This window comes from Scyliorhinus canicula, chromosome 5 (genome assembly GCF_902713615.1).
Source record: "Scyliorhinus canicula chromosome 5, sScyCan1.1, whole genome shotgun sequence".
Taxonomy (NCBI): domain Eukaryota; kingdom Metazoa; phylum Chordata; class Chondrichthyes; order Carcharhiniformes; family Scyliorhinidae; genus Scyliorhinus; species Scyliorhinus canicula.
In genome coordinates this window covers 118,648,040-118,670,123 of record NC_052150.1, presented here as the reverse complement: position 1 = coordinate 118,670,123, position 22,084 = coordinate 118,648,040, and the positions used below count along the sequence as shown (strand labels likewise).

Here is a 22,084-nt window from a genome sequence, read left to right as displayed (position 1 = left end):
TGCTCACCATACATTCTGTCAATGATTGCCCAGGAATCAAAATTCCCCGAATGGGATTGATTGAATGAAAATTTTAGAGCAATCATTTTCTAAATCTTTAATCTAGCATTCTTCTTCTGGCTTGAAGACATCTGTGCATGTCTCCTGGAAACAAATGGGCAGGAGAGAGTGCGATGTGCATGTTCAGTTGCCATTTAAATATGGCCGCCGGAACTTCAACCTTGCCAGTTAATGGCAGGGGGGACGAATTAGCTCCAGACCCATCACGTGATTCGGAGGAATGGATAAACCGAATAATTTCAAGTAATTGTAGTTAAAGTAACCGTATTGTGGGTAAATTATTGAAAACATTGAGTGTAAATAGTCATTTAGAAAGACACGGAGCGGGATTTTCTTCTGGTTCCACCAGGCTCGACACCCCCCCCCCCCCCCTCCCCCCCCCCCCCCCCCCCCCACCTCTCCCACAGTGTTCCCTGGTAGCAGGGTCGGTGAACCATGCGAATGACCACTGACTTCGGCAGGACAGGAAATATCCCACCGACGGCCAACGGCTTGCCCCCTCCACTGCGGAGAAACCTGCCAAGGGGTGGGGGGGAGAGGTCACGTCCATGAGATTATTCAAAGACAGTCAACATAGATTTGTTAAGGCCAGGATACCCAAACTGGGGACCACAGACTCCCGTATGTCTGTGACGGGTTTCCAGATGGTCTGTGCCACCGGTGGCTCCAACATAAGTATTGGTTGCAGCACCGCTCTAGATATAAAAATAAGCAGGAAAATCAGCACCTAATACTTCAAGAAGCCTTGTTCTGATTGACCAATTTGATTTATTCACTCTCAATGTTGCCAGACTTAAAAGCCCAGGCCAACAATAAGGATCAATGGTGAGCTGGCAGCCATCCAGGTGGCAGTACAGGCGGTGACAGCGGTGTCAATCCAGGTGGCAGTTCAGGCAGCAGCAGCGACAACAGTTCAAGAGGTGGGAGTTGTGCCAGTCCAGACGGCAGTTTAAGCGGTGACAGTCCAGACGGCAGTTTAAGCAGTGACAGTGCAGGTGGCAGTTTAAACGGTGACAGTCCAGACGGCAGTTTAAGCGGTGACAGTCCAGACGGCAGTTTAAGCAGTGACAGTCCAGACGGCAGTTTAAGCAGTGACAGTCCAGACGGCAGTTTAAGCAGTGACAGTCCAGACGGCAGTTTAAGCAGTGACAGTCTAGACGGCAGTTTAAGCGGTGACAGTCCAGACGGCAGTTTAAGCAGTGACAGTCCAGACGGCAGTTTAAGCAGTGACAGTCCAGACGGCAGTTTAAGTGGTGACAGTCCAGACGGCAGTTTAAGCGGTGACAGGCCAGACGGCAGTTTAAGCGGTGACAGTCCAGGCGGCAGTTTAAGCGGTGACAGTCCAGACGGCAGTTTAAGTGGTGACAGTCCAGACGGCAGTTTAAGCAGTGACAGTCCAGGCGGCCGTTTAAGCAGTGACAGTCCAGGCGGCAGTTTAAGCGGTGACAGTCCAAACGGCAGTTTAAGCGGTGACAGACCAGACGGCAGTTTAAGCAGTGACAGTCCAGACAGCAGTTTAAGCGGTGACAGTGCAGACGGCAGTTTAAGCGGTGACAGTCCAGACGGCAGTTTAAGCAGTGACAGCCCAGACGGCAGTTTAAGCGGTGACAGTCCAGACGGCAGTTTAAGCGGTGACAGTCCAGGTGGCAGTTTAAGTGGTGACAGTCCAGACGGCAGTTTAAGCAGTGACAGCCCAGACGGCAGTTTAAGCGGTGACAGTCCAGGTGGCAGTTTAAGTGGTGACAGTCCAGACGGCAGTTTAAGCAGTGACAGTCCAGACGGCAGTTTAAGCGGTGACAGTCCAGACGGCAGTTTAATCAGCGACAGTCCAGACGGCAGTTTAATCAGCGACAGTCCAGACGGCAGTTTAATCAGTGACAGTCCAGACGGCAGTTTAAGCAGTGACAGTCCAGACGGCAGTTTAAGCGGTGACAGTCCAGACGGCAGTTTAATCAGCGACAGTCCAGACGGCAGTTTAATCAGCGACAGTCCAGACGGCAGTTTAAGCGGTGACAGTCCAGACGGCAGTTTAAGTGGTGACAGTGCAGGTGGCAGTTTAAGCGGTGACAGTCCAGGCGGCAGTTTAAGCGGTGACAGCCCAGACGGCAGTTTAAGCGGTGACAGTCCAGACGGCAGTTTAAGCGGTGACAGTGCAGACGGCAGTTTAAGCGGTGACAGTCCAGACGGCAGTTTAAGCGGTGACAGTCCAGACGCCAGTTTAAGCGGTGACAGTCCAGACGGCAGTTTAAGCGGTGACAGTCCAGACGGCAGTTTAAGCGGTGACAGTCCAGACGGCAGTTTAAGCGGTGACAGTGCAGACGGCAGTTTAAGCGGTGACAGTCCAGACGGCAGTTTAAGCGGTGACAGTCCAGACGGCAGTTTAAGCGGTGACAGTCCAGACGGCAGTTTAAGCGGTGACAGTCCAGACGGCAGTTTAAGCGGTGACAGTCCAGACGGCAGTTTAAGCAGTGACAGTCCAGGCGGCAGTTTAAGCAGTAACAGTCCAGACGGCAGTTTAAGCAGTGACAGTCCAGACGGCAGTTTAAGCGGTGACAGTCCAGACGGCAGTTTAAGCAGTGACAGTCCAGACGGCAGTTTAAGCAGTGACAGTCCAGACGGCAGTTTAAGCAGTGACAGTCTAGACGGCAGTTTAAGCGGTGACAGTCCAGGCGGCAGTTTAAGTGGTGACAGTCCAGGTGGCAGTTTAAGTGGTGACAATCCAGGTGGCAGTTTAAGCAGTGACAGTCCAGACGGCAGTTTAAGCGGTGTGGTTGTACCACTGTATATATATGTGTGTGCCTCTATTAGGGGATGTACAATAGTACCGGCTATTACAGGTTTGTCGGTAAGCCCGTGCATAGTTTGTTGGTAAGCCCCTGCCGGCTAGCTCCGCCCACAGGAGCAGTATAAATATCCATGAGGTCTCCTGAGCTGCCATTTTACAGCTCCACTTGAGGTAATAACATCCCTCGGTAATAAAGCCTCTTTTGTACCGTTTCGTGTTTCTGTGTGCAATTGTTAGCGCAACAATTTATTACCGTGAGAGTTCACAAATCATGGACATCAGAATCAAGGCTAATTGCCTGCAGCTGTATCCGCAATCGCCGAACGCCAGGAAAGACTTTAACCACTGGCTGGCTGTCTTCGAAGCCTACATCTCCTCAGCGGACCCTGCACCATCGAAGGCTCAGAAGGTACAACTCCTTTACTCCAGACTGAGCTCCAGCGTGTTCCCGCTGATACAGGACGCGCTGACCTATGCCCGTGCAATGGAACTGCTCAAAGAGAATTATGTCCAGTCGACGAACACTCTGTTTGCGAGGCATGTACTCGCCACTCGCGTCCAGCAACTGGGTGAGTCGATTGAGGACTTCTGGCGGGCCCTTATCCCTCTAGTACGGGACTGCGAGTGCCAGGCCATCACGGTCACGGAACATTCCAACCTCCTCATGTGGGATGCATTTGTAACGGGTATTGCATCGGACCCCATCCGGCAATGACTGCTGGAAGGGGCCGCGCTCGATCGAGCAGCGACAAAGACTTTAGTGCACTCTCTGACGGCCGCTTCCCGTAATGTGCAATCCTACCCCGCCCACTCATCCTACCGCACGGCCCACCCATTCTACCCCTCGTGGACCCCGCTACCGACCCCCCTGACTGGGGGCGCTCCCGAGCAGTATGCTTGCACTGCTCGCCATACCGCGCATCCTGGGGGTCCCCGCTGATACTTCTGCGGCCAGCAGAAGCACCCCCGCCAGAGCTGCCCGGCCCGCGCCGCGACCTGCAAATCTTGTGGCAAGAAAGGCCACATTGCAGCGGTTTGTCAGGCCCGCACTGTTGCCTCTATCGCGCCCGACCTCTTCCCCTCTCCCCAGCCGATCGCACAATGGGCCCCACCGTCCGCAGCTCCCAGGGCCACGTGCGCTGCATGGGCACCGCCATTTTCTTCTCCGAATGTACTCCAGACGCCACTATTTTGTCCTCCCCTCGGGACTGGATCACAGGACCCGGGTCGCTGCCGCTACGCATCGGAATCTTCGGACTCTTCAGACGATCACCCGCTACTTGCCTCCCATGATGCTCGACCAATCCCGTCCTCGCAACCTGGCCACCGCTTCAACGACGGTGCTCACCAACGGCCACGTGACCTACTGCCTACTTGACTCCGGGAGCACCAATAGCTTCATCCATCCGGACAAGGTAAGGCGCTGCTCCTTCGTGGTCCATCCCGCCAACCAGCGGATCTCCCTGGCCTCCGGATCCCACTCTGTCCCGATCCGGGGCTTCTGTCTGGTCAAACTCATCGTACAAGGCGTGGAATTCAGCCATTTCCGCCTGTACGTTCTCCCCAACCTCTGTGCGACACTTTTACTGGGCCTGGACTTCCAATGTAACCTCCAGAGCCTCACCCTCAAATTCAGTGGACCCTTACCCCCACTCACCATTTGCGGCCTCACGACCCTCAAGGTTGACTCTCCCTCCCTCTTTGCCAATCTGACTGCAGATTGCAAGCCCGTCGCCACCAGGAGCAGACGGTACAGCACCCAGGACATGACCTTCATCAGGTCCGAAGTCCAGCGGCTGCTTCAGGAGGGTATTATCAAGGCCAGCAACAGCCCTTGGAGAGCCCAGGTGGTGGTGGTTAAAACTGGGGAGAAACACGGGCTGGTCGTGGACTACAGCCAGACCATCAACCGGTACACGCAGCTCGACGTGTACCCCCTCCCTCGCATATCTGATATGGTCAATCAGATTGCACAGTACCGGGTCTTCTCAACAAATGACCTGAAACCCGCCTACCACCAGCTCCCCATTCCGTAAATCGACCCGTCCCTACAATGCCTTCGAGGCGGACGGTCGCCTCTATCAATTCCTTAGGGTTCCCTTCGGCGTCACTAATGGGGTATCGGTCTTTCAACGAGAAATGGACCGAATGGTTGACCGGTATGGACTGCAGGCCACGTTTCTGTACTTAGATAATGTCACCATCTGTGGCCACGACCAGCAGGAACATGACGCCAACCTTGCCAAATTTCTCCACACTGCATCTCTCCTCAATCTAGCTTATAACAAGGAGAAGTGCGTATTCAGCACAGACCGCTTAGCCATCCTCGGCTACGTAGTCCAAAACGGACAACTGGGGCCCGATCCCGACCGCATGCACCCCCTCATGGAACTCCCCCTCCCTCACTGCCCCAAGGCTCTCAAACGATGCCTAGGGTTCTTTTCTTACTACGCCCAGTGGGTCCCACAATACGCGGACAAGGCCCGCCCACTGATCCAGTCCACGCAATTTCCCCTCGCAGCCGTGGCACAACAGGCCTTCGCCCGTATTCGCTCAGACATAGCCAAGGCCGGGATGCACGCAGTAGACGAGACACTGCCCTTTCAAGTAGAGAGCGACGCTTCAGATGTCGCCCTTGCCGCCACTCTAAACCAGGCAGGCAAACCCGTGGCATTCTTTTCCCGCACCCTCCATGCCTCCGAAATTAGACATTCGTCTGTTGAAAAGGAGGCCCAGGCTATCGTTGAGGCGGTGTGGCACTGGAGGCATTACCTGGCCGGCAGGAGGTTCACCAACGGTCGGTAGCCTTCATGTTCAACAACACGCAGTGGGGCAAGATCAAGAATGACAAAATCTTGCGGTGGAGAATCGAGCTCTCCACCTTTAACTGCGAGATCTTGTATCACCCCGGCAAGCTCAACGAGCCCCCAGACGCCCTCTCCCGAGGTACATGTGCCAGCGCACAAGTGAACCAGCTCCGTGCCTTGCACGAGAGCATTTGCCATCCGGGGGTCACTCGTTTGTACCATCTAATCAAAGCCTGCAATCTGCCCTACTCCATCGAGGAAGTACGGACAGTCACCAGAGACTGCCAGGTCTGTGCGGAGTGCAAGCCGCACTTCTACCGGCCAGACCGCGCGCGCCTGGTGAAAGCGTCCCGCCCCTTTGAACACCTCAGTGTGGATTTCAAAAGGCCCCACCCCTCCACCGACCGCAACACCTACATCCTTAGTGTGGTCGATGAATTCTCTAGGTTCCCCTTCGCCATCCCATGCCCGGATATGACGTCTGCCACCGTCATCAAGGCCCTCGATTCCATATTCGCCCTGTTCGGTTTCCCTGATGACATACACAGTAACAGGGGCTCCTCATTCATGAGCGATGAGCTGTGTCAGTTCCTGCTCAGCAGGGGTATCGCCTCCAGCAGGACGACCAGCTATAACCCCCGGGGAAACGGACAAGTAGAAAGGGAGAATGGGACGGTATGGAGGGCCGTCCAGCTGGCCCTATGGTCCAGGAACCTCCCAGCCGCTCGCTGGCAGCAGGTCCTCCCTGACGCGGTCCATTCCATTCGGTCACTGCTGTGCATCGCAACTAACAGTACACCCATGAACGTGTTTTTACATTCCCTAGGAAGTCTACATCCGGGGTGTTGCTCCCGACGTGGCTCGCAGCTCCAGGGCCCGTCCTACTTCGTAGGCATGTCAGACTCCACAAGGCGGACCCTCTGGTGAACAGGGTACGCCTGCTCCACGCGAACCCCCAGTATGCCTACGTGGAGTTCCCCGACGGTCACCAGGATACAGTCTCGCTCAAGGACCTGGCTCCCTCGGGTGCCGATCCCACGCTCACACACCTCCCCACCCATGCGCCACCCTCCCTTTCCCCGGCGCCCCCAACATCAGCCCCACCAGGTCCATCCGTCGTTCCCCTGCCCACACTAGAGGACATGGAAGATTTCGGCACGCTCCCGGAGTCATCCAGCCACTGGCCAGCACCAACACGGCCACCACCGATGCCGTCGACGCCGACACCACCTGTGCAGACATCGCCACCGCTGCTGCGTCGCTCACAACGAACAGTCAGACCGCCGGTCAGACTCAACCTATGACGGGCACCGGGTTGCAAGATGGGCACCTGATTTTTTTTCTCCACCCCTCCTCTGTAAATAAATCACTGCTTATGTATTATAGTTTCACGTCACCCCGCCGGACTCATTCTTAACAGGGGGTGAATGTGGTAATACCACTGTATATATATGTGTGTGCCTCTATTAGGGGATGTACAATAGTACCGGCTATTACAGGTTTGTCGGTAAACCCCTGCATAGTGTGTCGGTAAGCCCCTGCCGGCTAGCTCCGCCCACAGGAGCAGTATAAATATCCATGAGGTTTCGTGAGCTGCCATTTTACAGCTCCACTTGAGGTAATAACATCTTACGGTAATAAAGCCTCTTTTGTACCATTTCGTGTTTCTGTGTGCAATTGTTAGCGCAACAAGCGGTGACAGTCCAGACGGCAGTTTAAGCGGTGACAGTGCAGGTGGCAGTTCAAGCGGTGACAGTCTAGACGGCAGTTTAAGTGGTGACAGTCCAGACGGCAGTTTAAGCGGTGACAGCCCAGATGGCAGTTTAAGCGGTGACAGTGCAGACGGCAGTTTAAGCAGTGACAGTACAGACGGCAGTTTAAGCAGTGACAGTCCAGACGGCAGTTTAAGCGGTGACAGTGCAGACGGCAGTTTAAGCAGTGACAGTACAGACGGCAGTTTAAGCGGTGACAGTCCAGGCGGCAGTTTAAGCGGTGACAGTCCAGAAGGCAGTTTAAGCAGTGACAGTCCAGACAGCAGTTTAAGCGGTGACAGTCCAGACGGCAGTTTAAGCGGTGACAGTCCAGAAGGCAGTTTAAGCGGTGACAGTCCAGACGGCAGTTTAAGGGGTGACAGCCCAGACGGCAGTTTAAGCGGTGACAGTGCAGACGGCAGTTTAAGCAGTGACAGTACAGACGGCAGTTTAAGCGGTGACAGTCCAGGCGGCAGTTTAAGTGGTGACAGTCCAGACGGCAGTTTAAGCGGTGACAGCCCAGACGGCAGTTTAAGCGGTGACAGTGCAGACGGCAGTTTAAGCGGTGACAGTCCAGACGGCAGTTTAAGCGGTGACAGTCCAGACGGCAGTTTAAGCAGTGACAGTACAGACGGCAGTTTAAGCGGTGACAGTCCAGACGGCAGTTTAAGTGGTGACAGTCCAGGCGGCAGTTTAAGCGGTGACAGAGCAGACGGCAGTTTAAGCGGTGACAGCCCAGACGGCAGTTTAAGCGGTGACAGACCAGGCGGCAGTTTAAGCGGTGACAGTCCAGACGGCAGTTTAAGTGGTGACAGTCCAGACGGCAGTTTAAGCGGTGACAGTCCAGACGGCAGTTTAAGCAGTGACAGCCCAGACGGCAGTTTAAGCGCTCACAGTCCAGAAGGCAGTTTAAGCGGTGACAGTCCAGACGGCAGTTTAAGCGGTGACAGTCCAGACGGCAGTTTAAGCAGTGACAGTCCAGACGGCAGTTTAAGCGGTGACAGTCCAGACGGCAGTTTAAGCGGTCACAGTCCAGAAGGCAGTTTAAGCGGTGACAGTCCAGACGGCAGTTTAAGCGGTGACAGTCCAGACGGCAGTTTAAGCAGTGACAGTCCAGACGGCAGTTTAAGCGGTGACAGTGCAGGTGGCAGTTTAAGTGGTGACAGTCCAGACGGCAGTTTAAGCAGTGACAGTCCAGGCGGCAGTTTAAGCGGTGACAGTGCAGACGGCAGTTTAAGTGGTGACAGTGCAGATGGCAGTTTAAGCGGTGACAGTCCAGACGGCAGTTTAAGCGGTGACAGTGCAGGCAACAGTTTAAGTGGCGACAGTCCAGACGGCAGTTTAAGTGGTGACAGTGCAGACGGCAGTTTAAGCAGTGACAGTCCAGACGGCAGTTTAAGTGGTGACAGTGCAGACGGCAGTTTAAGCGCTGACAGACCAGGCGGCAGTTTAAGCGGTGACAGTCCAGACAGCAGTTTAAGCGGTGACAGACCAGACGGCAGTTTAAGCGGTGACAGTGCAGACGGCAGTTTAAGCGGTGACAGTCCAGACGGCAGTTTAAGTGGTGACAGACCAGGCGGCAGTTTAAGCGGTGACAGTCCAGACGGCAGTTTAAGCGGTGACAGCCCAGACAGCAGTTTAAGCGGTGACAGTCCAGACAGCAGTTTAAGCGGTGACAGACCAGACGGCAGTTTAAGCGGTGACAGTCCAGGCGGCAGTTTAAGCGGTGACAGTGCAGACGGCAGTTTAAGCGGTGACAGTGCAGACGGCAGTTTAAGTGGTGACAGTCCAGACGGCAGTTTAAGCGGTGACAGTCCAGACGGCAGTTTCAGCGGTGACAGCCCAGACGGCAGTTTAAGTGGTGACAGTCCAGACGGCAGTTTAAGCAGTGACAGTACAGACGGCAGTTTAAGCAGTGACAGTCCAGACGGCAGTTTAAGCGGTGACAGTGCAGACGGCAGTTTAAGCAGTGACAGTACAGACGGCAGTTTAAGCGGTGACAGTCTAGACGGCAGTTTAAGCGGTGACAGTCCAGAAGGCAGTTTAAGCAGTGACAGTCCAGACAGCAGTTTAAGCGGTGACAGTCCAGACGGCAGTTTAAGCGGTGACAGTCCAGACGGCAGTTTAAGCGGTGACAGTGCAGACGGCAGTTTAAGCGGTGACAGTCCAGGCGGCAGTTTAAGCGGTGACAGTCCAGACGGCAGTTTAAGCGGTGACAGTCCAGACGGCAGTTTAAGCAGTGACAGTACAGACGGCAGTTTAAGCGGTGACAGTCCAGACGGCAGTTTAAGTGGTGACAGTCCAGGCGGCAGTTTAAGCGGTGACAGTGCAGACGGCAGTTTAAGCGGTGACAGTCCAGACGGCAGTTTAAGCGGTGACAGTCCAGCCGGCAGTTTAAGCGGTCACAGTCCAGAAGGCAGTTTAAGCGGTGACAGTACAGACGGCAGTTTAAGCAGTGACAGTGCAGGTGGCAGTTTAAGCGGTGACAGTCCAGACGGCAGTTTAAGCGGTGACAGTCCAGACGGCAGTTTAAGCCGTGACAGTCCAGACGGCAGTTTAAGCGGTGACAGTCCAGACGGCAGTTTAAGCGGTGACAGTCCAGACGGCAGTTTAAGCAGTGACAGTCCAGGCAGCAGTTTAAGCGGTCACAGTCCAGAAGGCAGTTTAAGCGGTGACAGTCCAGACGGCAGTTTAAGCGGTGACAGTCCAGACGGCAGTTTAAGCAGTGACAGTCCAGACGGCAGTTTAAGCGGTGACAGTCCAGACAGCAGTTTAAGCGGTGACAGACCAGACGGCAGTTTAAGCGGTGACAGACCAGGCGGCAGTTTAAGCGGTGACAGTCCAGACGGCAGTTTAAGCGGTGACAGTCCAGACGGCAGTTTAAGCAGTGACAGCCCAGACGGCAGTTTAAGCGGTGACAGTCCAGACGGCAGTTTAAGTGGTGACAGTCCAGGCATCAGTTTAAGCGGTGACATTCCAGACGGCAGTTTAAGTGGTGACAGTCCAGGCATCAGTTTAAGCGGTGACAGTCCAGACGGCAGTTTAAGCGGTGACAATCCAGACGGCAGTTTAAGCGGTGACAGTCCAGGCGGCAGTTTAAGCGGTGACAGACCAGACGGCAGTTTAAGCAGTGACAGCCCAGACGGCAGTTTAAGCAGTGACAGTCCAGACGGCGGTTTAAGCGGTGACATTCCAGACGGCAGTTTAAGCGGTGACAGTCCAGACGGCAGTTTAAGCGGTGACAGTCCAGACGGCAGTTTAAGTGGTGACAGTCCAGACGGCAGTTTAAGCAGTGACAGTCCAGACGGCTGTTTAAGCAGTGACAGTCCAGACGGCAGTTTAAACGGTGACAGTCCAGACGGCAGTTTAAACGGTGACAGTGCAGTTGGTAGTTTAAGCGGTGACAGTCCAGGCAGCAGTTTAAGCTGTGACAGGCCAGACGGCAGTTTAAGTGGTGTCAGTCCAGACGGCAGTTTAAGCGGTGACAGCCCAGACGGCAGTTTAAGTGGTGACAGTCCAGACGGCAGTTTAAGCGGTCACAGGCCAGACGGCAGTTTAAGCGGTGACTGTCCGGACGGCAGTTTAAGCGGTGACAGGCCAGACGGCAGTTTAAGTGGTGACAGTCCAGACGGCAGTTTAAGCGGTGACAGACCAGACGGCAGTTTAACCGGTGACAGTCCAGAAGGCAGTTTAATCAGTGACAGTCTAGACGGCAGTTTAAGCGGTGACAGTCCAGACGGCAGTTTAAGCGGTCACAGTCCAGACGGCAGTTTAAGTGGTGACAGTCCAGGCGGCAGTTTAATCAGTGACAGTCTAGACGGCAGTTTAAGTGGTGACAGTCCAGACGGAAGTTTAAGCAGTGACAGTCTAGATGGCAGTTTAAGCGGTGACAGTCCAGACGGCAGTTTAATCAGTGACAGTCTAGACGACAGTTTAAGCGGTGACAGTTGTTATGGGAAGGCGGTTTCAGAACCCCAAAATGTATCATGGAGTTCAACCAACCTCTCCCTTTAATGGATTGTTCCTTTTGAAGCACACGGCTTGTTCCCCAGGTGTGGTTTGACAATTATGGACACGTGGGTTTTTAAACACAAAACAATGTTGATTCCATGAATTCAACTTAAACTTTTTAAATAAACATTGGATCCTTTAACACCCCTTACTTCAAGGATAACCCCGAAAATAATACAACACTAAATAATCCCTCAAAATATTCCTTCAAACCTCCAAAAGACTTAACACCTTTAAACAGAAACACAACAGGTTAAAGACATTACTATTATGAGTTTAAATCACCCAAATGATTGAGAGATAATCTTTCCTGGCAGAGATCACCGCAGACCCAGCTTACTGCAAACACCGACACAGCCAAGCTCTTTTCCTCAAAACTGAAACGAAAACACAGCCTAATGGCTGAGTTAAAAACCCAACTCCACCCACACTCTGACATCACTTCAGTAATATGAGCTGCTCCATTTCTTAAAGGTACATTTCTTAAACATCCATTTCTTAAAGGTACTCTCACATGACACCTCCCCCCAAGAGAAAAAATAAACCATCAACTTCAAGGTGGTTTCATTTTTCATTTTGCACCATTCACTAAGAAATGTACACAGTAAATATACTTTTTCGTTTCACAAAAAAACAACACATGCAAACAGGCATAATAATAAAGTCCATATTTCCCGTTCTTCTTTCTCCAACTGAAATCCTTCTCGATTGACAGTCTCTTTGAACAAGACAGTCAATGCACGATCCATCCATTCCTCTATGCCTCGGCAATTCTCTTTAAAGTTAGATACTTCAGTTCAATCTGATCACAAAGCCTCTTACAATTCTCCAATACAGGAGCATAGGTGATCACAGCTTTCAGGCAGTCGCATGCCTGTTGAAAGTCCGCTGTCCATTGAATTTTTTAATGTTTCTTTAGCAAGTCCATTAGTGGAATAATCACCTTTGCACAAAGGTTTGATCAAATCCACTCATGCTAAGAAATCGCATTATTTCCCTTCGTCTTGAGGGTATTGGAAACTCCTCAAGGAAAGTGATTCGGACTTCTCCAAATTCACTTTCAGCTAGGTTCATCACCAAACCCGCCTCCTGAAGTCGATCAAAGAACTCCATCCGATGTTTTAAATGTTCTTTCCACGTCTGGAAGTTGGAAATAAAAGCAGATTGTCCAACTTGCTCAATGCAATCCTCCAAACATGGGATAGGATAAGAGTCCATTCTTGTAACTGCATTAACCTTTCTATAGTCCACACACAACCGTTGGGTACCGTCTGGTTTAGGTACCATCACTATGGGTGAGCTCCATTGGCTGCAACCCACTTCAATTATGCCATTTTTTAGCATACTCTCAATCTCTCTGTTAACCTGTGCCAATTTTAAAGGATTAAGTCTATATGGATATTGTTTGATAGGAACAGCATTTCCCACATCTACATCATGTGTAGCCATGTTGCTCCGTTGACCATTGTGTGTGCAACAACACAACAGGACTCTCTGCCATTGTTTCCTCTATTGCACCTCGAGAGTCCTCCTGGTCTGACTGTTGCCCTTTGTCTGTTTCAATCTCGTTTGGTAGGCCTTAGACATTCCCTACCGAAGGACAATCACTAGTTCTCAATGTTCCTATGCTTTCCACCTGCATATCACCCCGTAAAACAGGCGAAAACGACCAAAGAATCCAACCTCAGACAGAAACAGCCTGTGGCTACTCATTCCATGGTCGCCACCGGAAGTCAAGTTTCCTGTCCATTAATGAGTGAGTGGGGGCAGACTGATGTGGTCAGATGATGTGTGAAATTGACTTATACTCCTCTCAGCAGCCTCCCCACTGAAGCTGCTGATTGTTCTGAGGGAGAAATGGCAGAGGGAAGCAAGATGTCAAAGGAGGACAAGAGTCCTGGAACCAGGGCTGGGCTGCCCCTCATTTCATCAATGCTGGTCTGGATATAATGCTGAAGGAGAGGAGGGAATTATAGAACCATAGAATGGTTACAGCAGAGAAAGTGGCCATTTAGCCCATCATGCCTGTGCCTGCTCTCTGCAACAGCAAGTCACTTAGTCCCATTCCTACATTTTTTCCTCATAATCCTTCCATTTGTTTCTCTCCGGATTGTTATCCAATTCTCTTTTGAAGGCCCTGATTACATCTGCCTCCACCATGCTGTCAGGCAGTGTATTCCAGATCTTAACCATTCAACTAAAATCAGCCTCTTCTGGTTCTTGATCCTTCCACCAAGGGGTTCTCCATATCCAATCTGTCCTGGCCCACATTATTTTGAACATCTCTATCAAATCTCTTCTCAAATTTCTCTTCTCCATCTCCAGCTTTTTCAATTGGTCCATGTAGGTGAAGCTCTTCATCATGAAACCATTCTCATTGTTTCTGCACCTTCTCCATTGCCTTGTGTGCATTTAACCCCAGGTCCCTATGCTCCATAATCCCTTTTAGATTGAATTTTAATATTCATTTGTGTGATGTGGGCATTACTGGCTAGGGCAACATTCATTATCCATTTCTAATTGCCCTTGAGAAGTTGGTGGTGTCCTAGCTCCTTAAACCACTGCAGCCCATGTAGTGCAAGTAAATCCACTGTGCTGTTAGATAGGGATTTTGACCCAAGACAGTGACAGAACGGCAATATAGTTCCAAGTCAGGATGGTAGAGTAGCTTTGAAGTTTCTATGTTGTGGTCTTCCAATGTTTCTGGTGCCCTTGTCCTTCTAGATAGTAGCGGTTGTGGGTTTGGAAGGTACTGTTTAAGGAACTTCGGTGAATTCCTGCAGTGCATCTTGTGGATGGTACACACGGCTGCTGCAGGGGCTGGTTTAGTACACTGGGCTAAATCGCTGGCTTTGAAAGCAGACCAAGGCAGGCCAGCAGCACGGTTCAATTCCCGTACCAGCCTTCCCAAACAGGCGCCGGAATGTGGCGACTAGGGGCTTTTCACAGTAACTTCATTGAAGCCTACTTGTGACAATAAGCGATTTTCATTTCATTTCATACAGTGCATTGGTGGTGGAAGGAGTGACTATTTGTTGATGAGATGCCAATAAAGGGCACTGCTTTATCCTGGATTATGTCAAGCTTCTTGAGAGTTGTTGGAGCGACACTCATCAGGCAAGTGGGGAGCATTCCACCACACTTCTGACCTGTGTCGTGTAGATGGTGGACAGGCTTTGGGAAGGCAGGAGGTGAGTTACTCCAAGCCTCAGTATTTATGTGGCTAGTCCTGTTCAGTTTCTAATCAGTGACAATGTAAAGAGTTATAAATCTCTTTCAGAGTCTCATTTAGGTTCAGAACCATACACTGGACGTAACGTCATCTTGTGATGCTTCAGGTGACCACATCAGATCTGATTACTCAGCGACTTTCTCCATAGTTGTAGAGTGTGAGAAGTGACTGACAGCTAACTAAAAGAGGATCCAAGTTGTAGAAGAGTATTTCTGATCACAACAAAAAACAGCTTATTTTAGTAGCCATGCTTGAAAAAATGGAAAACAAAAATGTAACCTAAAACTGTTATGCTGGCCAGTATGAAGAGAAAACATGATGTAACGAAATAGGTCACTACTGATTATTATTGATTAATTAATCAAAGCACAATCATAACTGTGTTAAGGTCAGTGAATATCAAATGAGAAAATACAAAATGACTTTAAATATTAAAAATCAAAACCGAGCAGAAATAAAATGCAAAATACAAATGGCAAAAATGAGTGTTTGCAGGCCTCAGGGCTCCAGTAACCCCCGGGTTGTTGATTGTCGGGGATTCAGCAAAGATAATGCCATTGAATTTCAAGGAGCGATAGTTAGATCCTCTCTTGTAGGAGATGGCCAATGCCTGGCACTTGTGTGGCATGAATGTTACTTGACACTTGTCAGCCCAAGCCTGGATATTGTCCATGTCTTGCTGCATTTGGGCAATAGGCCATGGACTGCTTCAGTGCCTGACGAGTCAAAAATGGTGCTGAACATTGTGCAAACATCTTCATTTCTTTTTTTTTTTTTTTTTTTTTTTTTGCTTCAAATAAATTTGTTTTATTGGTTCATATATTATTGATTCATATATTGTTGTATCAGTTACATCAAGCAGCGAATTCCTGGGAACACCATTTCATCTTTTTGGCTTTTACCTAATGCCACCTCAATTCAACACTCAATTGTTAAACTCTTCATTTCAGCTTGAGTTTTTACATCCAGGAGCCTATCTTTTTTTTTATAAATGTTTTTATTCAGTTTTCGTATTTTATATTGAACAAATTACAAATTGTTAGGAGAGAGAAAAAAAAAAAACAAACAAAAACAAACACGCAAAAATTAACATACATATTTACAGGTAAGCATCTTCGTAGTAGTAACTGCGCCCCCCCCCCCCCCCCCCCCCCCCCTCAACATGTTTATTTAGCTTGGTTTTGGGCCTTAGCTAGCCATCGAACCCCCGTAACGAACCTGTAGCCCCCCCCCCCTCCCGCTACCTTCCCCAGACTATTCTTCCTCTTGTACATTGGCCACAAATAGGTCCCGGAACAGTTGCATGAATGGCTCCCACGTTCTGTGGAAGCCGTCGTCCGACCCTCGGATGGCAAATTTGATTTTCTCCATTTGGAGAGATTCCGAGAGGTCGGACAGCCAGTCCGCAGCTCTGGGCGGTGCTGCTGACCGCCAGCCAAACAGGATTCTACGGCGGGCGATCAGGGAGGCAAAGGCAAGGGCATCCGCCCTCCTCCCCAGGAATAGATCTGGCTGTTCTGAAACCCCGAAGACCGCCACTATCGGGCATGGCTCCACCCTCACTCCCACCACTTTGGACATTACCTCGAAGAAGGCTGTCCAGTACTCCACGAGTCTGGGGCAGGACCAGAACATGTGGGCGTGGTTGGCCGGGCCTCTTTGGCACCGTTCACATCTGTCTTCCACCTCCGGGAAGAACCTACTCATACGGGTTCTTGTTAAGTGGGCTCTATGTACCACTTTTAGTTGCGTCAGGCTGAGCCTTGCGCACGTGGAGGTGGAGTTGACCCTATGCAGTGCTTCGCTCCAGAGTCCCCACCCGATCTCCATCCCCAGGTCGTCCTCCCATTTCCTCCTTGTTGCGTCCAGTACGGTGTCGTCCCTATCTACCAGTCGGTCATACATGTCACTACAGTTCCCTTTCTCTAGGATACTTGCGTCCAGTAGGTCTTCCAGTAGTGTCTGTCGTGGCGGTTGTGGGTACGTCCTTGTCTCCTTTCGTAGGAAGTTTTTGAGCTGCAGGTACCGTAGCTCGTTCCCCCCAGCTAGCTGAAATTTCTCTGTCAGTTCGTCCAGTGTTGCGATCCTGTCGTCCGTGTATAGGTCCCTGACTGTCAGTGTCCCCCCGTCCTGCCTCCACCTTTTGAAGGTGGCGTCGGTCAGTGCTGGTTTGAACCTATGGTTGTTGCAGATGGGAGCCCTGTTCGACATTTTGGTCAGGCCAAGTTGCTGCCGCAGTTGGTTCCAGGATTGGAGGGTGGCTGTCACCACTGGGCTGCTGGAGTGTTTTTTGGGTGGGGATGGGAGTGCTGCCGTGGCGAGGGCCCGGAGGGAGGTTCCCATGCAGGAGGCCTCCTCCGCACGCACCCACTCAGCTTCTGGCTCCTGGATCCATCCCCTTACTCGCTCGGCTGTTGCTGCCCAGTGGTAAACATCTTCATTTCTGACCTTCATGATGGAAGGAACTCCTGGGATGATGTCCTGGAACTGAGAGGAAATGGTCCCAACACAAAAAAGTTTCAGGAAGGTTCAGTCTAAGTCTTAAAACTGACAAAATATCACGGACCTGAAACTTTTGTCTCTCTCCTCAAATGCTGCCTGTACTGCTGATTGTTTCCTGAATTTCCTGTTTGTATTTCAGATTACCAGCATCTGCAATAGTTTGCCTTTTGAGAGAATCATAGAATTTACAGAGCAGAAGGAGGCCATTCGGCCCATCGAGTCTGTACCGACTCTTTGAAAGAGCACCCCTCCACCCTATCCCCATAACCCAGTAACCCCACCCAACACTCAGGCCAATTTTGGACATTAGGGCAATTTAGCATGGCCAATCGACCTAACCTGCACATCTTTGGAGGAAACCCACGGAGAGCACCCGGAGGAAACCCACGCACACACGGGGAGAACGTGCAGACTCTGCACAGACAGTGACCCAAGCCGGGAATTGAAGCTGGGACCCTGGAGCTGTGAAGCAATTGTGCTAACCACTGTGCTACCGTGCTGCCAAAATTGTATAAAATGTTTAATTTATTTCCACGTACATCATCACATATCTAAAAAGCATTCATTGCAGTTTAGCTAAAGAAAACATGCAGTTGCACATGTATGGGGATATAATTTTCTGGTGTGTGGTTTTGATACCACCTAATTTTGAAGTTTACTTGGCCTCCACTAGTTTTTCATGACAAACCCATACTCTGGTAAGAGCTTAAAATGTACTTTGGCAGATTATACTAATTGGAGACGGGGAAGCATAAACTACTGATTATTCTGGATTTTGCGGTTTTCAAAATTGTATCCCTAATCTCTGCACCCTCCCACAAAACAATACTGGCAAATGTAATCCCGTTTTTGACATGTTTGAAGTTAATTACTAATTGGAGCTGACTCCAGCCCGATGACTTCAAAACAATCCGAGGACAACATGGAGGATTGCCAAGGTAACTCATTGAGAGGCTATGCATTTATTTTCCTTCTGTCTGTATTTCACATTTCAGCACATATTTCAGCCATAGGATTTGTCAACATTGAAATATTTCAATAGGTCCCCTGACATCAGCAGTGGAAAATGATGGCGGCGCTGATTATAACTATTACCACTTGGTAAGAGAAAAATCGTTCTTGTTCTTTCTCCTAAAACTTACAGTGAACTTCAAGTCAGGTGCACTGCTTGAATAGACAGTAGCTGGTTAAGTTCAAGTTCAACTCTTGTTCAGGGCACAATTTCAAACTTTTCTGGATATCTTCAGGGCAGAATTGTATTCTCAATCACATTTTGGTTCTTAGGCTGATAAAATGGACAATTAGTCAGAGCCTGTTCCAATGACATTTTGTCTGGGGAATTTAGTTTAATTGGAATAAAGCAATTTTTGAAAACACAAAAGTAACAAAATATAGCATTCCCTGTTATAAATATTATCGTGGCTAAACGTGATAGCCTTCAGAAACAAGTGGAGTGATTGCGATGCGCAATTAACTTCCACCCATTAACCACAATTTAAGCAGTATGCCAATATCGTGCTGTCTGCTGTTTTCAGCATTCTACCAGCATTAACTGGATTGTTGATTGGATAGAAGCCTGGGCAGGAGGCCAATATTGTAAGTGGCTAGTCTGCATGACTTAAAAGGGGGTTGCATTGTGACGAGAATAGGAGCCTAGTGCAGGAAGTGAATCTGACTTGTGACTTGTCGGGCAGGATTCTCTGTTTGGAAGTCTATATTCTCCCATCAGAGCTGAATTGCACCTGATTTGTGCTATGTTGGGAGCGCAATTCAGGAAGTGATTCCCAACCCTTAGCCGTGCAAAGTTTTAGCCGTGCAAAATGCAAGAGATTCCCGAGGGCATCGTGTTTTGGGCTGACATACTGAGCGGAAGATCCATTAGCAAGGTCCCGCGGCAATATTTATAAACATCAAGATTTGATTGACAGCTCCTGGACCATATCAAACACAGTTAAGTGCTTTCCTTTCATCTCTTTTCACAGTTTTGTGACTTTGAAGTGGTCATCAGTGAATCTAACAGAAAGCATTTAACTCTGTTTGATGTGGTCCAGGATCTGTCAAACAAAGCTTGATGTTTACAAACATTGTGGTTAGTTTCACAGCTAACCACTCAAGGGAGATGAATGGAACAATGCTGACAGCTGGGTGTATGTGGAAGCTGTCAATCACAGCCTGGTAAAATCAATATCAAAGAGGAATGAATGACTTGCAGATCAAAGATCTGAGTGTGTTTAAACCAAGATGACTGGTTTTCTCTTTCCAGGAATTGATAGATTCTGCTTCCTCTGTCTGAGCCAGCAGGGGCATTCCCAGATGAGTTTTAAAGCAGTGATGTTTATTTCACTGCCTCTGTCTGGACTGCTTTCTCAATTCTAGACAGGGGTCTCTCTTTTGGGGGGCTTGCAGGCACGATCTCTTTTCTAGGAGGCTTCCTGACAGGGGTCTCTCTTCTGGGGGGAACTCTTTATTTAGGGGATCTCTGGGAGGTTGGAGTGGGTGTCCGGTGGGGGTGGGATGGGCAGGTCTTGGATTGTGTGGGGGAGCGTAGCCTCTAATGGACTTTGGGGGCAACTCCCCTAAAGAGTTACCCCTTTGGTGCACCACATTAGGTAGACACTTGTCAGGACCTGCAGCAAACCTCAACAATGTGATCCCGACCCTGAGGACTGGAGATTCACAAGGGCCAGGAGAATATGGTGCACAGCCTGTTAATAGGATGAATGGCCCATTGGCATCTTCCTGCTGGCGTGGGGCCGAATCTTGATCCCGATGCCAGCGGGGGACCGGAGCATTAAAAACAGATCAGCACCTTTTCATTGATGCCGGATTCTGTGTCACATCAGCAATTCCACTACTGGCGGCATGTGGTGGAGAGCCCAACCCACCATCTCTGACCTGTGAAGGGGCTGGTTTAGCTCACTGGACTAAATCACTGGCTTTTAAAGCAGACCAAGCAGGCCAGCAGCACGGTTCAATTCCCGTATCAGCCTCCCCGGACAGGCGCCGGAATGTGGCAACTAGGGGCTTTTCACAGTAACTTCATTGAAGCCTACTCGTGACAATAAGCGATTTTCATTTTTTCATTTTCATTGCATTTCATTTTCATTTCATTTCAAATATAGAAGAATGGCACAAAATGGGAACGAGTGGTTGGTCTCGAAGGTTTTGGGCTGCTGCACTGGAGGCTTTGGTGGTGGAGGTTAAACAGAAACCAAGAGCACAAGGACTAGGAGAAGAAGGAGGCCTTTCAGCCCTTTGAGCTTGCTTCAGTAAGATCATGGATGACCTGATTGTGGCCTCAATTCTACTTTGCTGTCTTTCTTCCATTATCCTAGATTCCCTTGTTGATCAAAAAACTATCAGCCTTGAATATATTCAATGACCTAGCCTCCACTGCTCTCTGGGAAACAGAAGGGGAGTAGCCCCGGATAATTGTCCTGTGGGATGTGGTGGAGAGCCTCCAATTGCTTTATGGTGGGCGTGGAGGGGGAGGGCACGGCACAGTAGCACTGTGGTTAGCACAGTTGCTTCACAGTGCCAGGGTCCCAGGTTCGATTCCCAGCTTGGGTGACTGCATGTTCTCCCCGTGTCTGTGTGGGTTTCCTCTGGGTGCTCCGGTTTCCTCCCACAAATTCCAAAAGATGTGCTGTTAGGTAATTTGGACATTCTGAATTCTCCCTCCGTATGCCCGAACAGGTGCCAGAATGTGGAGACAAGGGGCTTTTCACAGTAACTTCATTGCAGTGTTAATGTAAGCCTACTTGTGACAATAAAGACTATTAAAATAAAAAATTTACACCTCAGTTCTGATCGGGGCCCCATTTAATGATGGTGCCAGTCTATCATGCCCTAGCCCACCAGATTGATGGCATAAAACCACAATCCCTCAATTGGCAAAGTGGCTCACGATCTGGTCTGAAAACTGGGCAGTTAATCTGGAGAGATACATGCCAGGTTTTAGTCAGAAGCTGACACTGACAAATTATGGGAAATTTACACCCTCTGTGAGAATAAGCATATCCTCACCTCAGTCTTAAATGGGAGACCTCTCATTTTATTTTATTTTTAATTCCAATCCGCTGGGATTGTTCCAGCCCTCAGGGTATTTTGCAAAATCACAAACAATGCATCCACTAACTCTGCAGCCACTTCTTTTAAGATCCTAGAATGAAATCCATCAGATCCAGGAGACTTGGCCACCTTCAGTCTGAATAGTTTTCCCAGTATCCTTTCTCTAGTGATTGTGACCATTTCAAGTTCATCCCTCTTGATATTTAAGTGTTGTTAGGATGTGATTGCGTCGTTTATAGTGAAGAGAGACACAAAATACCTGTTCAACATTTCCACCACCTCCTGGTTTCCCATTATTCATTCCTAAATCTCACTCTCGAAGGAATCAATGACCACTTGAGTTACTCTGGTGTCCTCCTATTCTTTTCATCTTTATTTGCTGGTTTCTAAAATCTGCCCAATCTCCTGCCCTACCAATAATCATTACAGTATTGCGGGCTTCTCTTTTCTATTTTGTACCATCCTTAACTTTCATAGATTTTTTTAAATTTAGAGTACCCAATTCATTTTTTCCAATTAAGGGGCAATTTCGCATGGCCAATCCACCTACTCTACACATCTTTGGGTTATGGGGGCGAAATCCATGCAAACACGGAGAGAATGTGCAAGCTCCACACGGACAGCCGGGATCGAACCTGGGACCTCGGCGCCGTGAGGCAGCAGGGCTAACCCACTGCACCACCATGCTGCCCCTTAACTTTCATAGTTAGTGATGGAGGATGCCTCCTTCTCAGGGTCTTTCTTTCTCAATTGAATATATCTTTGCTGAGAGTTATGAAATATTTCTTTAAAATGTCTGCCACTGTTTCTCTACTGCCCTACCATCTAATCTATTTGCCCAGCTGACTTTCACCAACTTTGTCCT

The 22,084-nt window shown here is 49.7% G+C and overlaps 1 protein-coding gene across 1 annotated transcript; it reads left to right on the top strand.

Moving 5' to 3' along the window:
• The first annotated feature begins 200 nt into the window (after nt 1-200).
• LOC119965676 (dentin sialophosphoprotein-like) lies at nt 201-19,220 on the top strand. The gene is made up of 7 exons (XM_038796440.1): nt 201-303; nt 1,434-2,204; nt 7,360-7,914; nt 8,548-9,507; nt 10,168-10,614; nt 18,191-18,249; nt 19,131-19,220. The coding sequence occupies exons 1-7, from the start codon at nt 201-203 to the stop codon at nt 19,218-19,220; spliced, it is 2,985 nt and encodes a 994-aa protein (XP_038652368.1).
• The last annotated feature ends 2,864 nt before the right edge of the window (nt 19,221-22,084 follow it).

Excerpts from the sequence above, each read along its gene's own strand:
- LOC119965676 (XM_038796440.1), top strand. The coding sequence starts at position 201 with ATGGCCGCCGGAACTTCAACCTTGCCAGTTAATGGCAGGGGGGACGAA. Across the intron at positions 10,615-18,190 it reads TCCAGACGGCAGTTTAAGCG|GTCCCCTGACATCAGCAGTG; the intron begins GTGACAGTCCAG and ends ATATTTCAATAG. Across the intron at positions 18,250-19,130 it reads ATTATAACTATTACCACTTG|TTTTGTGACTTTGAAGTGGT; the intron begins GTAAGAGAAAAA and ends CTCTTTTCACAG.